This window comes from Callorhinchus milii, unplaced genomic scaffold, assembly GCF_018977255.1.
Source record: "Callorhinchus milii isolate IMCB2004 unplaced genomic scaffold, IMCB_Cmil_1.0 Scaffold24, whole genome shotgun sequence".
Classification (NCBI taxonomy): Eukaryota; Metazoa; Chordata; class Chondrichthyes; order Chimaeriformes; family Callorhinchidae; genus Callorhinchus; species Callorhinchus milii.
This window is the reverse complement of record NW_024704765.1, coordinates 5,942,851-5,955,313: the sequence shown is the minus strand read 5'-3', so window position 1 is coordinate 5,955,313 and position 12,463 is coordinate 5,942,851. Positions and strand designations below refer to the sequence as shown.

Below are 12,463 nucleotides of genomic sequence, written 5' to 3'. Positions count from 1 at the left end.
CTCGCCAACCGTGCCAACCCTACCAACCCTGCCGACCCTGCCAACCCTACCAACCCTGCCGACCCTACCAACCCTGCCAACCCTACCAACCCTGCCGACCCTGCCAACCCTACCAACCCTGCCAACCCTGCCAACCTCGCTAACCCTGCCAACCCTACCAACCCTACCAACCCTGCCAACCTCGCTAACCCTGCCAACCCTACCAATCCTGACAACCCTGCCAACCCTGCCAACCCTGCCAACCTCGCCAAACCTGCCAACCCTACCAACCTCGCTAACTCTGCCAATCGTGCTAACCCTACCAACCCTGCCGACCTCGCCAACTGTGCCAACCCTACCAACCCTGCCGACCTCGCCAACTGTGCCAACCCTACCAACCCTGCCAACCTCGCCAACCCTGCCAACCCTGCCAACCCTACCAACCCTGCCGACCCTGCCAACCTCGCTAACCCTACCAACCCTACCAACCTCGCCAACCCTAACAACCCTACCAACCCTGCCAACCTCGCCAACCCTGCCAACCCTACCAACCCTGCCGACCTCGCCAACCGTGCCAACCCTACCAACCCTGCCAACCTCGCCAACCCTGCCAACCCTACCAACCCTGCCGACCCTGCCAACCTCGCTAACCCTACCAACCCTACCAACCTCGCCAACCCTACCAACCCTACCAACCCTACCAACCCTGCCAACCTCGCCAACCCTGCCGACCTTGCCAACCGTGCCAACCCTACCAACCCTGCCAACCTCGCCAACCCTGCCAACCCTGCCAACCTTACCAACCCTGCTGACCTCGCCAACCCTGCTGATCTTGCCAATCCTGGCAACCCTGCTGACCTTGCCAACCTCGCCAACCCTGCCAACCCTGCTGACCTTGCCAATCCTGCCGACCTCGCCAACCCTGCCAACCTTGCCGACCTCGCTAATCCTGCCGACCCTGCCGACCTCGCCGACCCTGCCGACCTCGCCAACCCTGCCAACCCTACCAACCCTGCCAACCTCGCCAACCGTGCCAACCCTACCAACCCTGCCAACCGTGCCAACCCTACCAACCTTGCCGACCCTGCTGGCCCTGCCATTTTTAAAAGAGAAAAGGGGAGCAAACTCCTCTGTTCGCTTGGGCTGTTTGTGGAAGTTTGTTCTGGCGAAATGACGTGTTTACACAATCCGACCTGTTGACACGAGCGGATCGAACATGTGCAGTCGTTGAAGTTTACAGTACATCCCGTGAAGCGCTTTGTGATGTCCTCCCAACGGGAAAGATGCTTTAACAAATTAAGGAATATTATTAATGACAAGATGCTATTAAAATACGAGTTTGTTCTGTTTTAATGTGAAGATAATTGGTGGCATCAGAAACCATGTAATGGCATTTATGACCACTAGGTGGGGCCATTAAGCTGTTTATACAGTATTTTAACAACTGTTGGCATCTGGTTTAGTAATAAAAATAATAATAATAATCCTGGCATTTGATATAATGCTTTTCATGTCTTCTCGACGTCTCAAAGCGCTTCCCAGAATAGACCGTAAAGCGGATCGACTGTATATTTGTGGGCAAAACACGGCAGCCAATTGTGCACGTCAGCGTCCCCACAAACAGTCGTGGATTGAGTGACCGAATTATTATTGTTTTTTTTTTCTAGAGGGATTATTATCAGGCGTGTGGATTAAGGAAACTTGCCCAAGGTTTCGCTCTGTTGGGATTCAATCCCGGGTCCTCTCGCTCGCGAAGCGAGTGCTCTAACCACTGAGCTGCAGGACTTAACCTGTAATACAATTTTGCACAGAATAGATTCTTCCGTTCACTCTTCATCTTGAAAGATCATTTATGTTTAAGAACTGCGGAAAACTGGCTTCTAGGTTAAAGATCAATTTAAAAAATGTGCGTGTTATACCAAATGTAAGGATTATAATTATTATGATAATTCTCTGCAACCTCAGAATTTAAGATTAAAACTATTTAGCATGTGGAACATCAGGCCTCAAAAAATATGAGCTTTATTGTCATTTTTACTCTCCATTAAATTGTTTCATTCCTTATTTTCTTATATTCTTGTTGTTGTTGTTGAAGGATGACACCTCTAACAATGCACCGATAATTTGATGTATCACATTTACCCCCAAATAATGTGAATACACACATATATACACAAATATACGTATAGGCTGCGACTAAATACATTGCTAAGAATATCAACTTTATATCAGCCCCTACAGACTTTCCACTGATCTTTCCAAACCCTCAATGGTAATGTGAAACAAATACAGAAGTTGCTGGGAACCCTCAGCGGGTCAGGCAGCATCCGTGGAGAAAGGAAAGTGAGTTAACGTTTTGGGTCCACGACCCTTCCTCAGAACTCCTCATCCCAGTTCCTTTCCCAGAGATCATGGCTGGAACAGTGTGAAATGTGATCTTGTGTTAAAATGACTCATCGGTGACACTGCACACATTAATCCCATTACACCATGACGTCCCGTATTGCATTGCATTTAGCTATGAGTAAGAGGAGTTATGACAAAGAATTATATTTAGGTAAATGCTGTTTGATGGCTTTACAGTCAAAATTATGGCCCTAAATGGAATGAATTGACAGTGTAATGGCATTAACTGGCATTGCTCCAGAGAAGCACTGACCTCAAGGGCGATAATTTGGGTGCATGAAGTAAGGTGCTGGCAAGCCCCTAACTGCACTAACCACAGCTTTCACTTACATAGTTCCTTTCACGTGGGATGAACGTCTCAAAGTGCTTTATCGAGACAATGGGAATCATTTTGCAGGGATAAAGAGGGATTTGAGAGTGTTGCTTAAAAGAGTGTCGTCAGAGTGCAAAACTAAATGGCAACCAAAATGATCAGGATGATCTTAATTAAAAATATCAAAGTTGTTAAGTCACCTGTGAAGCACTGTGAGATGTTTCCGCATTTTACGCGTTGCATCAATTGCAAGTATCACATTTTAAAATACAGAATTAATTTGGTCTGATTCACTTTTCAGGTTGATTCCAATTTTCTGTGTAGTCTTGTAGCTCAGTGGTTAGAGCACTCGCCTCGCAAGCGAGAGGTTCAATTCCCAGGCAGGACAAAACTTTGGGCAAGATTCCTTCCTCCACACGCCTCTGTTTACCCGGCAGTACTTAGGAACCTGGTTGTTAGTCGATTGTTGGAGTAATAATTCCGCCTCCAAAAAAAAATGTGGCCACTCAATCTACGACTGTTTGTGGGGACGCTGCTGTGTGCAATTGGCTGTCGCGATTGGTCCACAAAATACACAGTGAATCCACTTCACAGTATATTCTGTGAAGCGTTTTGAGACGTCTCAATGATGTGATAAGGCGCTGCATTGAACGCAGCCTTTCGCCAGGCAGTTTTTTGAGCGACGGGAGCTAATCCAAAAGGCTTTCCTGCTGCAAGATTTACATCTGAGATCTAAACACAACTTGACTGGCTGATGGAAACTGCCTTCTAATCAGTGGTGTGCTTAATGTTTTTTTTAGGTGACGTGTTACTAGGTAACTGTGTACACTCGTCAGGAATAGCCGCTAGAGTCTGACCTTCCTCAACAAGATGGCAAGGCTGTCAGAATATGTTCCATGTATTTATAATCCTCACATCCAATCCCTCCACGATCTCACCCTGGAGTGCTCTGGAGCTTGGCTCAGGAGCGATTGATAATCACAAGCACAGGGAGAGACAATGTTTATTTCCAGAAGTGAGGCAGGTCTGATAAGTCACGAGTCATCAGGTTATTAGACATGGCGCGAGAAATGTAACGTGTGCACAATGTGACAATGCTCAAAGGACGACAGAGAGACTTTTTTTTTTCCATGGTGACAGGAGTGTGGGAGAGAAGTACAAACAAGAGTAATGCTTGTAGGTACTTTAAAATAATTAGTAAGAGAGGAAAGGGGGGAGTTTGGGAGGATTTTCTTTTACACACAGTCTCAATAGGATGTGGAGGGCACTGCAGGGTCCAAGCATGACCTATGTTAGCTTTTAAGAAGGAGGTAAAGCGATAAAAAACAAATTTGGTCACTCAATCCATGACTGTTTGTGCGACGCTGCTGTGCGCAATTGGCTGCCGTGTTTGGCCCACAAAATGCACAGACAATTCACTTTACGGTATATTCTGTGAAGCGCCAAATCAAAGGCAAGGAATATTATTAATATTATCATCTAAAAATGAGTCATTTGCAGACATAAAAGGAAAAGGCAGGTAAATGGGACTGAATAGATTTCTCTTTCTAACCCAAATGGCCAATCTGTGCTGTATGTTTCTATGGTTCTGGGTACGAGCGGTGGAGATTAAGATGCTAAATTATCTACTTTACTGCAGTTCTAAAGTTTAGCCTTTTCAATTCATCTCTAACCAGCACTAACCACACATAGTTTATCGTCACGAGGTGAGTGATGGATCAGCCTGGAACACTGAGGGAAATTCCTCTCCAAAAGAATCTGTGGGCTTTGCTCCAACTATGATTGGAGGCAGAGACTTCGGTCCACCCACTGCCTGGAGAATATTTTAGAACCTCATCATTAATTCTATCTTGCAATTGTTCTACTTCTGTTGGCGACTGTTTGCTGGACCTACAAACTAGCGGATATCATCTATCTTTATCTTATGATAACTCTTCAAGTGACTCGGATTCAATGGGAATTCAAAAGGGATTCTTTATAATAATAACAAAAATCCTTGCATTTTGCATTTGATACAGCGCCTTATCACGTCAATAATATAATAATAATCCTCGCATTTGATATAGCGCTTTTCACGTCGGGAGGACGTCCCAAAGCGCTTCACAGGACACACTGTGAAGTGAATTGACTGTATATTTGTGGGCAAACGCAGCAGCCAATTGCGCACAGCAATGTCCCACAAACAGTCGTAGGTGAAACATCTCAAAGGGCTTCACAGGATTTACTTGTAAAGTGGATTGACCATGTATTTTGTGGGCGAAACGCGACAGTAAGCAGTGTCCCACAAACAGTTCTGGATTGAGTGACCAAATTATTTTGGGGGAGAAATTTTAACCCCCAGAAAGCGATCTACCAGTCAACTAAAAAGCAGCTTCCTACTTACTGTTAGGTAAACGGAGGCTTGTGTGTGGAGTAAGGAAACTTGCCTTAGGTTTCACCCTGACCTGCCTGGGAATCGAACCCAGGTCCTCTCACTTGCGGGGTGGGCATGCTAACCACTACGCTACAGGACTCCACAATGAGAGGTGAGGGGTAGAACCTCACAACCTAGAGAGATTGTGAGGTTCTACCTCACATTACAAATGACACTTCAGTGTCTCTCTCTCTCTCTGTCTCTCGCTTTGGTTTTCTTGCTGCGTATCACTTGAGATAAAGGACGAGCGGCTGAGGTATGTCTCTTTGCTGGATTCCTACCCTGGCCCAGTGTTGAAAGACTGCCGGGAAGAAATGAGTCAGAGGATGGAAATAACTACTTAACACTGACACAGACAAGTGCCCAGCCCACACTGAGATAAGAATTTAAACAGGGGTGAGACAGGGCATGGGTTCCTGTTAAAGTGAATAATTTTAGCCATAAATCCGTGTTGAGCCGTGTTGTACAAAGCCCTGGATTAGTTTTTTGCTCTGGTTCACATTCCAGATAAGACTCAGTCCTTGTCTTTGATTTCAAACAAGTGTGCTCCAGCTACAGTCCTCTACGGATTTTACTTACAATTAAGAAATATCTGAGATGTTGCTGCCAAAAGACACAGGTGAGACGTAGTGTAGTGTGGGTCAAAATAACTATGCTCTAGAGTAGATTGTTAATTTATTGGCAATCCACAGGAACCCTTTTTTCCTTTCCATATTGCAACCACTTGGATTCAGAAGGAGATAAGGGGTCGAAACTGATCTGGGAAAAGCCACATCCGGCCAGAAATGGCTTCTGATCAAAGGCTTTAGTTTTCTGGCACATGATGTTTCAATGCTGTTACAGGAGTATCAAGCGCTCTGAGACGCTACCCTGCTTGAGGGGCATGATATACTATAACAGGAACATAGGATCTTCTGTTCCTATAGATCACAAAACCCCGACTCCACCGAGATCCCAGGTTTGAGATGAAGTCGCTGCGATTTGATTGCGAGCAGGTTTTAGAGGCCAATGGGTTTGGCTCCAATGGGTTACTGAGGAGAAACTTAGAAACGTAGATATGTTTTGCAATGACAGGGTGCGTGGCGGCGAGTGGGGGTGGAGGTAAGGGGAGAAGGGGGGAGGACTCCATTTTTATATATTTCTTTTAAGAGAACTCTAAGTGAAGTTCACGTGTTTCCTCTAACTGGCAATGATGATGCTGCCCAGCCGAGTGGGGCTGGAGATGACTTTGCAAGGTCTACTATCAAAAGCTTCTGGGAGGAGGGGGGGGGGGTTGGGGAGGAGGGGGGGGGGTTGGTCAATTTTGCAATATATCTTAACCAAGAAAGCTGCAATTCTATGACTCCAACTGACGAGAATCACCTCCAATTCCATCTGTTTTCAGACAGAGCTGCTTCTCTCTCGAGTTGTGTCAAAGTTCCAATGGCTAGAAGGAGTCCCCACTACTTGGATTTCTTAATTAATTAATTAATCCCATGAACAAATGTCACAAAAAATGGATTATTGCCCCAATAAGACAAATGAAATGACTCAAATAAAGCAAAGTTTCAAACCCCTTACTACAGGTAACACAAGGTTCTGCTTGAGGTTTCAGTGCTGGCACAAGCTGAGATATGTGTTAGTCCGGCAAAGGGGTTGGGTACAGTGTCAAACAATCAATCCAGCGTGAAATCTTAGCACTGTCCTATCATACCAACTACACTATCGTAGGCATTATCGGCCGACTCCTTTGAAGCTCTCCCCTGCACCCCCACACGCTCAGATCTTAATCTCGGTTCGGAAAGTCTGTTGAACGTGCTCAGTGTGCTTGGCTGGGTGCCTCTTTGCTTTGATGGTCAATGTCCCATCCTCACCTAGGGCGGAAGTCACAGAGGTGGGGTCAACGTCGTCAGGCAGCTGACATTTGTGGGTGAACGTGTTCATTATCGTTCCGTCTGCAGCGAGCTGAAAGCAAAAGACATTTACTTGAATGGACTGTCAACAACAACAATTTGTATTTATATAGCGCCTTTCACACGGGGCAGTGTCTTGACAATGGCGGAGCCTGAAGTAGGAGGTGACCATAAGCACGGTCCAAGAGGAAGGTCGTCAGTCGTGATCTAAAAGAGGGGAAGGAGGAGTCGAGGTGGAGAGATTGGGAGAGAGTTCCAGGTGTAGCACAACCAGAAAACCTGACAGTTTGAGCTGCAGATTATTTTTGGTCGGCCTGGAGTCTGACACACAGACAAACCCAACACTGTGCTTAAGAGCACGCAAACCAGACTGAGTGTTCCACATATGCAGGTGATCTACACACAGCAATCCCCATGTCTGCAATGGAATGCGCACTCTCACCCTGGAGGAATGCACCCAGTTTTCTGGGATTATTAGACGCGGGTCGGCAAGAGCCAAGGCTTGGGGGACCCCAGAAAATGTTTAAAGGTCAACAATCCATGGACAGAGTGCCACAGAGCAACAACCACAACAACGTGCATTTCTGTAGCGTCCCTCACGCAGGGCGCTTGACAGAGACAGAGCACGATAACGAGCCAGGGGGAGGTGACCGTAGGCACGGTCGAAGAGGAAGATCTTGAGGCGCGACCTGATATGGGGATAGAGGTGGCTAATCTGCAAGGATGAGATCAGATGGGCCGAAGGGCCTTCTTCATCCAAACTAATCTAGTGATGGTGTGAAGGTTGTGACGGACTCACCTTCTCAGCGTGGACTTCAATCTGATTGTTGGAAGTTGTAACTATTATATCTTCCGGTGAGAAGTCATTCACATCTACTGTGAACTGATAGTTGTGTCCCAGGGACTTCACATTCCCCGTGCTTCCATGACGCCCTATTTGGAGTAAAACACATTGGACAATCCCATCAGACATGTCATGTGGTATTGGGATGAGATCAGCATCCACTTTACTGGAGTGTGAGCGTACAGTATTAAAATATCTATTGATATAATTACTGTGAGTTGTTCTGGGTTTCTATACAATACTATACGGAGAGAGCACCAGTCAAATAAAGAGGCGTAGCTTTCTCATATTGTTTGTTCGTTAACGTTTAGAGATGGAAAGATTTTGCCTGGTGCGTAAAGCCACTAACTGCAGCATATAGTTTGGGACATGACATGTGCATGTGACTGCCAGGATGATTGAAGGCGAATCAAATTACATTTGTTTAGCGGCTTTCACGTCGGGAGGACATCCGAAGGCGCTGTTATGATTTCTCCGCATAATGCTCCTGGCACTGCGCGCTTCTTATGTTGAACTAAAATCTGTTCAGTGAATTGACTGCAATTATCACAGCAAAACGTTTCAAAATGCTTTGAGGTGATTGTGGTTAAATGTGGGCAGGAGGCAAACCAAGCAATTAATCTGCACACAGCAGTGAGCCACAAACAGCCATGACTGAATTTCCCAGTTATCTGGAGGAATGTTGGCCAGGACACTGAGAGAAGTTCCCTTCTTTTTTGAAAACTATCTCAGGATCTTTGATTCTTGCTATTGCTTCCGCCTGAACGGGCAGACAAGATTTCTGCTTAGCATCTCATCCAAAGTACAGCACTCCCTGACAATTCCAGCACCATACTGGGATGCCAGTCCTGGTCCGTGGGCTCAGCTTCTGACGTTGTGTTGGGGAGGGGGGGGGGGGTAATGAAGCCACAATCTTCCAACCCACCGGTGAGCATGTTACCAACTGAGCCAAATCCAACTCAGTGTGATTTCACAGTGTCTCAATATAAGCCAAAACCTACACAAATACTTAACAGCAAAAACAATTTGAAAAAATGAGGCTTTGCTTCGATCCTTCTACGACGACGACAACGACGACGACAACAACAACTTGCATTTTATATAGTGCCCTTCACGTGATAGTGAGTCAAAGCACTTCAGTGATAACAATAATAATAATTCTTGCATTTGATAAAGCACCTTATCACACCACTGAGACGTCTCAAAGCGCTTCACAGGATATATGATCGAGTAGATTGACTGTATAGTTTGTGGGTGAAACGCGGCAGCCAATTGAGCACAGCAACGTCCCACAAACAGTCTTGGATTGAATGATCAAATGCCTTTGGGTGGGAGGAGAAATTATTAACCCTGGAAAGCGAATTGCCAATTGGTGGACAACTGGGTTCTTATCTACTGCTAGTGTGAGGAGTGAGAAAACCTGCCTGAGGTTATTTCCCACCTGGGAATCAAACCCGGGTCCTCTTGCTTATGAGGCGAGTGATCGAACGACTGAGCTATGGGACTCTCAAGTATGGACCAAGGGTTGAACTTCTTATGGCAGACTAATCACACTTGCCTGAAAATCCGAGTTGCTCATTTCGTGGCCTCAGGAAGCTCCCGTGAAACTCGTCCCCAAAGAGACCCATTGGCTTATCCATGTACTGATCCAAAGCGGGACTGGAAGACGAGGACGAGGAGGAGGTGGTGTTCTGGTGAAAGCTGCGCTCAGATCTGAGAGCAGAGGAGGATTTTAAACTCATGGATGACAGCGAAACCTTTAAACTCGAGTAGCAAATTCACCTCTCAAGCAGAGCTCAGCTGCTAAGTGCACAGATATGATCCCAAGGACTCTCTCCTTTGTATCCTCTAATGGGATTGTATGCTGCGGTTTTATACCAACCTCCTTCCCACTCGGCTGACTGCCGACGTCAAGGCTTGATGTTAATTTTAGCTCTGGCCACATCAGGCATGCAGTTGTGAAAATTCCCCCAGATGAAAGGTCGCCCGAGTCCTCCAAACAAACGGACTGATCCAGGAATGTGTCCTCATCGCAAGCATTCCTGCCTGGCTCAATGGAGGCCTGAAAAAGAAACCCGACTCCTCTCCAGCGCAGTTCTTGTTAAAGCTGCACAGATCCCCTGCCCAGAAGCTGGAAACGTGCTTTATTTAGATGCAGGGAACTCAATGGAACAATTGCGACGAGTGGGGAAAGGTTTCACCTGCGACCTTCTAAACGGGCATAGGCCTCGGCAGTTCAGTCAGCAAAGTGGAAAGGAAAACTGCAAAGGATTGGGGATATTACCCCACGTGAAGGGCGCTAGATAAATGCAAGTTGTTCTTTCTGTTCTTGTTGACATAGGAAACGGGAATAGGCTGTACAGCCAGTCGAGCCCATTCCATCCCATTGTATCGTACCATCCCGGCTCAGTTTATAGCACTCTTGCCTCTGGATCAGAAGGTTTGTGGGTTCAAGCCCCAGATTCGATCATCTCATACCTAAGGCTTGGGGGCAGGAACACAATGTTCTTGGCACCTCAGACCGTAACTGGATCATGCGGTTCAGAAATCCCAGGCTTGAAGTTTCCCATTCCCTGAGACTAACATCCAGACTGGGTGGAATTTTGAAACCAGCCTTAAATTCAGCCTTAATTAAATTGGCAGTCGGCCTGGATTTGGAGAAATATTTGCAGGAGAAAAGTATAATATTGTCTATAATTATCCCAATCAATTTTGGACGCTAACCAGAGGACACACACGTCACCTGTTTGGTGATGACACTGAGCTCGTAGGAAAGACTTCACAGCAACAGAACCCGTATCAGGGATTGATTGAAAGTCACCAGGTTAAATAGTCCGACGCCGTTATCTGTGACGTCCACTTTGTTACTGAAACCATACAATTCCCTAACGCAGTCTAAAAACATTATGCTCATACAATCCTTGATTTGATACTGCAAGGGTTTGTGGAATCCAGTCCCGTATTGTTTGGAGCACTCGCTTCGCAAGCGAGAGGACCTGGGTTCGATTCCCGGGCAGGGCAAAATATTGGGCAAGTTTCCTTACTCCACACACAAGCCTCCGTTTACCGAGCAGCAGCTCTCCCGTGTTGGAGACGACTGGGATTTTCCACCCCATCCAATGTAAACGGGTTAAACACTACCAAACGATGCTTGCTCCTGTTTGCTTTGCATTTTAAAATAGTTTAATTATTAATTGTCCCTGGTCATTCCAGGCACGTTGTAACACTTCATTGAGGCTCCGTGGAAGTCACAGCAGCCTCCGCTCAAGCTTAGCCTTAACCTCTGTGGAATGAAATCGTGCTCGAGGTCAACTCCCACATGTGGTCACCTAAACATCAGCGAGTTAATCAAGCAAGGATTGAAAATCAGCTGGAGGCTGAGAGTGGGGTTCAAAACCTCCCCAAGATTTCTCCTGACATTCTTGTGAACTTAAGGACTTTTGAAAACTCGCAAAATGTATTGAATAATTTCTCCAAATTCTTGCAACGCTAAGGCAATAGTTCTTGACATGAACAATTTAAGACCTCAGATTCTTTCTCTGCTTTCAGCTACAGTACAATACCTTAACTGATAGAACCCCCTAACTCTATCCCTCCAACCTCTCCCCCCTCTTTATCTGTCTACCAACTGGAAACCTACCTTTTCAACTGTGCCAAGGGTCCCTGGTCTCTCACGGTCAAACCTTGCCGCCTGCAAAATGGCTGTTGTGTTTGCCAACAAAAACAGTTGCTACACTTGACAGCAATTAAAGCAAAGCCCCTTGAAACTCTCTGATGCTTAAGGTACTATAAAGAATCTCTCTCCTCAGCTGTCTCTGACTTGCTATTTATTTATATCAGGACCACATCAGATCGTTTGGTGATTTGCATCCTTTCCCTATCAATTACCCCCTTTGGCTGTTGTGCTAATGTGATACTGATTAACCAGGTCATGGAGTGGAAACATAGAGCAAGTGGAAGCAATGTGCTCACAGTGCTAATTGTCTGATTCATGATTCATGGATTCTCCATGAGCAGTGCAAATGCAAATGAGAAATATGGACTGGACGCACTGGCCTGGAGCAGGCCAGGTATTTTGCCTGGGGTTGAGGACGAACGATTATCAATCGATTAATCAATCCAACAATCTATCAACACTAAGAGTTCGATCAGTGCTAAAAATATATCTTCAGATTAAACGTTGAGTAAATGATGATCGTCATAATAATAATAAAGCACATTTCAAATCAAGAGGACGTCTTAAAGCCCTTCACAGGATTTCACTGTGAAGTGCGGTGACTGTGGGTTGGTGGGCGATTTGCGCACAGCAGTGTCTCGCAAACAGCCATGAAGTGAGTGACCACATTTAATTGGGGGGGAACGTTGGCCAGGAAAACCGTCTCGAGGAGGATCTGGCAGTCTGCTCCAGGAGAGTGCGCCGTAACGGAGTGGAATTCCAATGGGTCAGCGTGACGTACCTCAGGTGACTAAAGGGGCCCAATTTACGTGTCTCGAATTGCTTTCATCCAGGTCTGTGCCCTGTAGAGCTGTGTGGAAAATCACAGAACAGACAGGGAGTGAGCTGACTTTGCGTCAGCTGGATCTAAGTGACGTGCCTCAGGCACAACCGGACGTAT

General features: G+C 46.2%; 1 protein-coding gene across 1 annotated transcript; it reads right to left on the bottom strand.

The window, feature by feature from the left end:
- Positions 1-6,780: 6,780 nt before the first annotated feature.
- hspb7 (heat shock protein family, member 7 (cardiovascular)) lies at positions 6,781-9,726 on the bottom strand. Its single transcript, XM_007906969.2, has 3 exons — positions 9,406-9,726; positions 7,803-7,936; positions 6,781-7,055 (listed from the first exon to the last, which is right to left on the bottom strand). Exons 1-3 carry the CDS (start codon positions 9,587-9,589, stop codon positions 6,870-6,872), a joined length of 504 nt encoding a protein of 167 aa, XP_007905160.1. The 5' UTR covers positions 9,590-9,726; the 3' UTR covers positions 6,781-6,869.
- Positions 9,727-12,463: the final 2,737 nt, after the last annotated feature.

Coding starts and splice junctions, on each gene's coding strand:
- hspb7 (XM_007906969.2), bottom strand. CDS start 9,589: ATGAGTTTAAAATCCTCCTCTGCTCTCAGATCTGAGCGCAGCTTTCAC. Junction 7,937..9,405: donor TGAGCAACTCGGATTTTCAG/GCAAGTGTGATT, acceptor TACTCCAAATAG/GGCGTCATGGAAGCACGGGG. Junction 7,056..7,802: donor TTGAAGTCCACGCTGAGAAG/GTGAGTCCGTCA, acceptor TTTTGCTTTCAG/CTCGCTGCAGACGGAACGAT.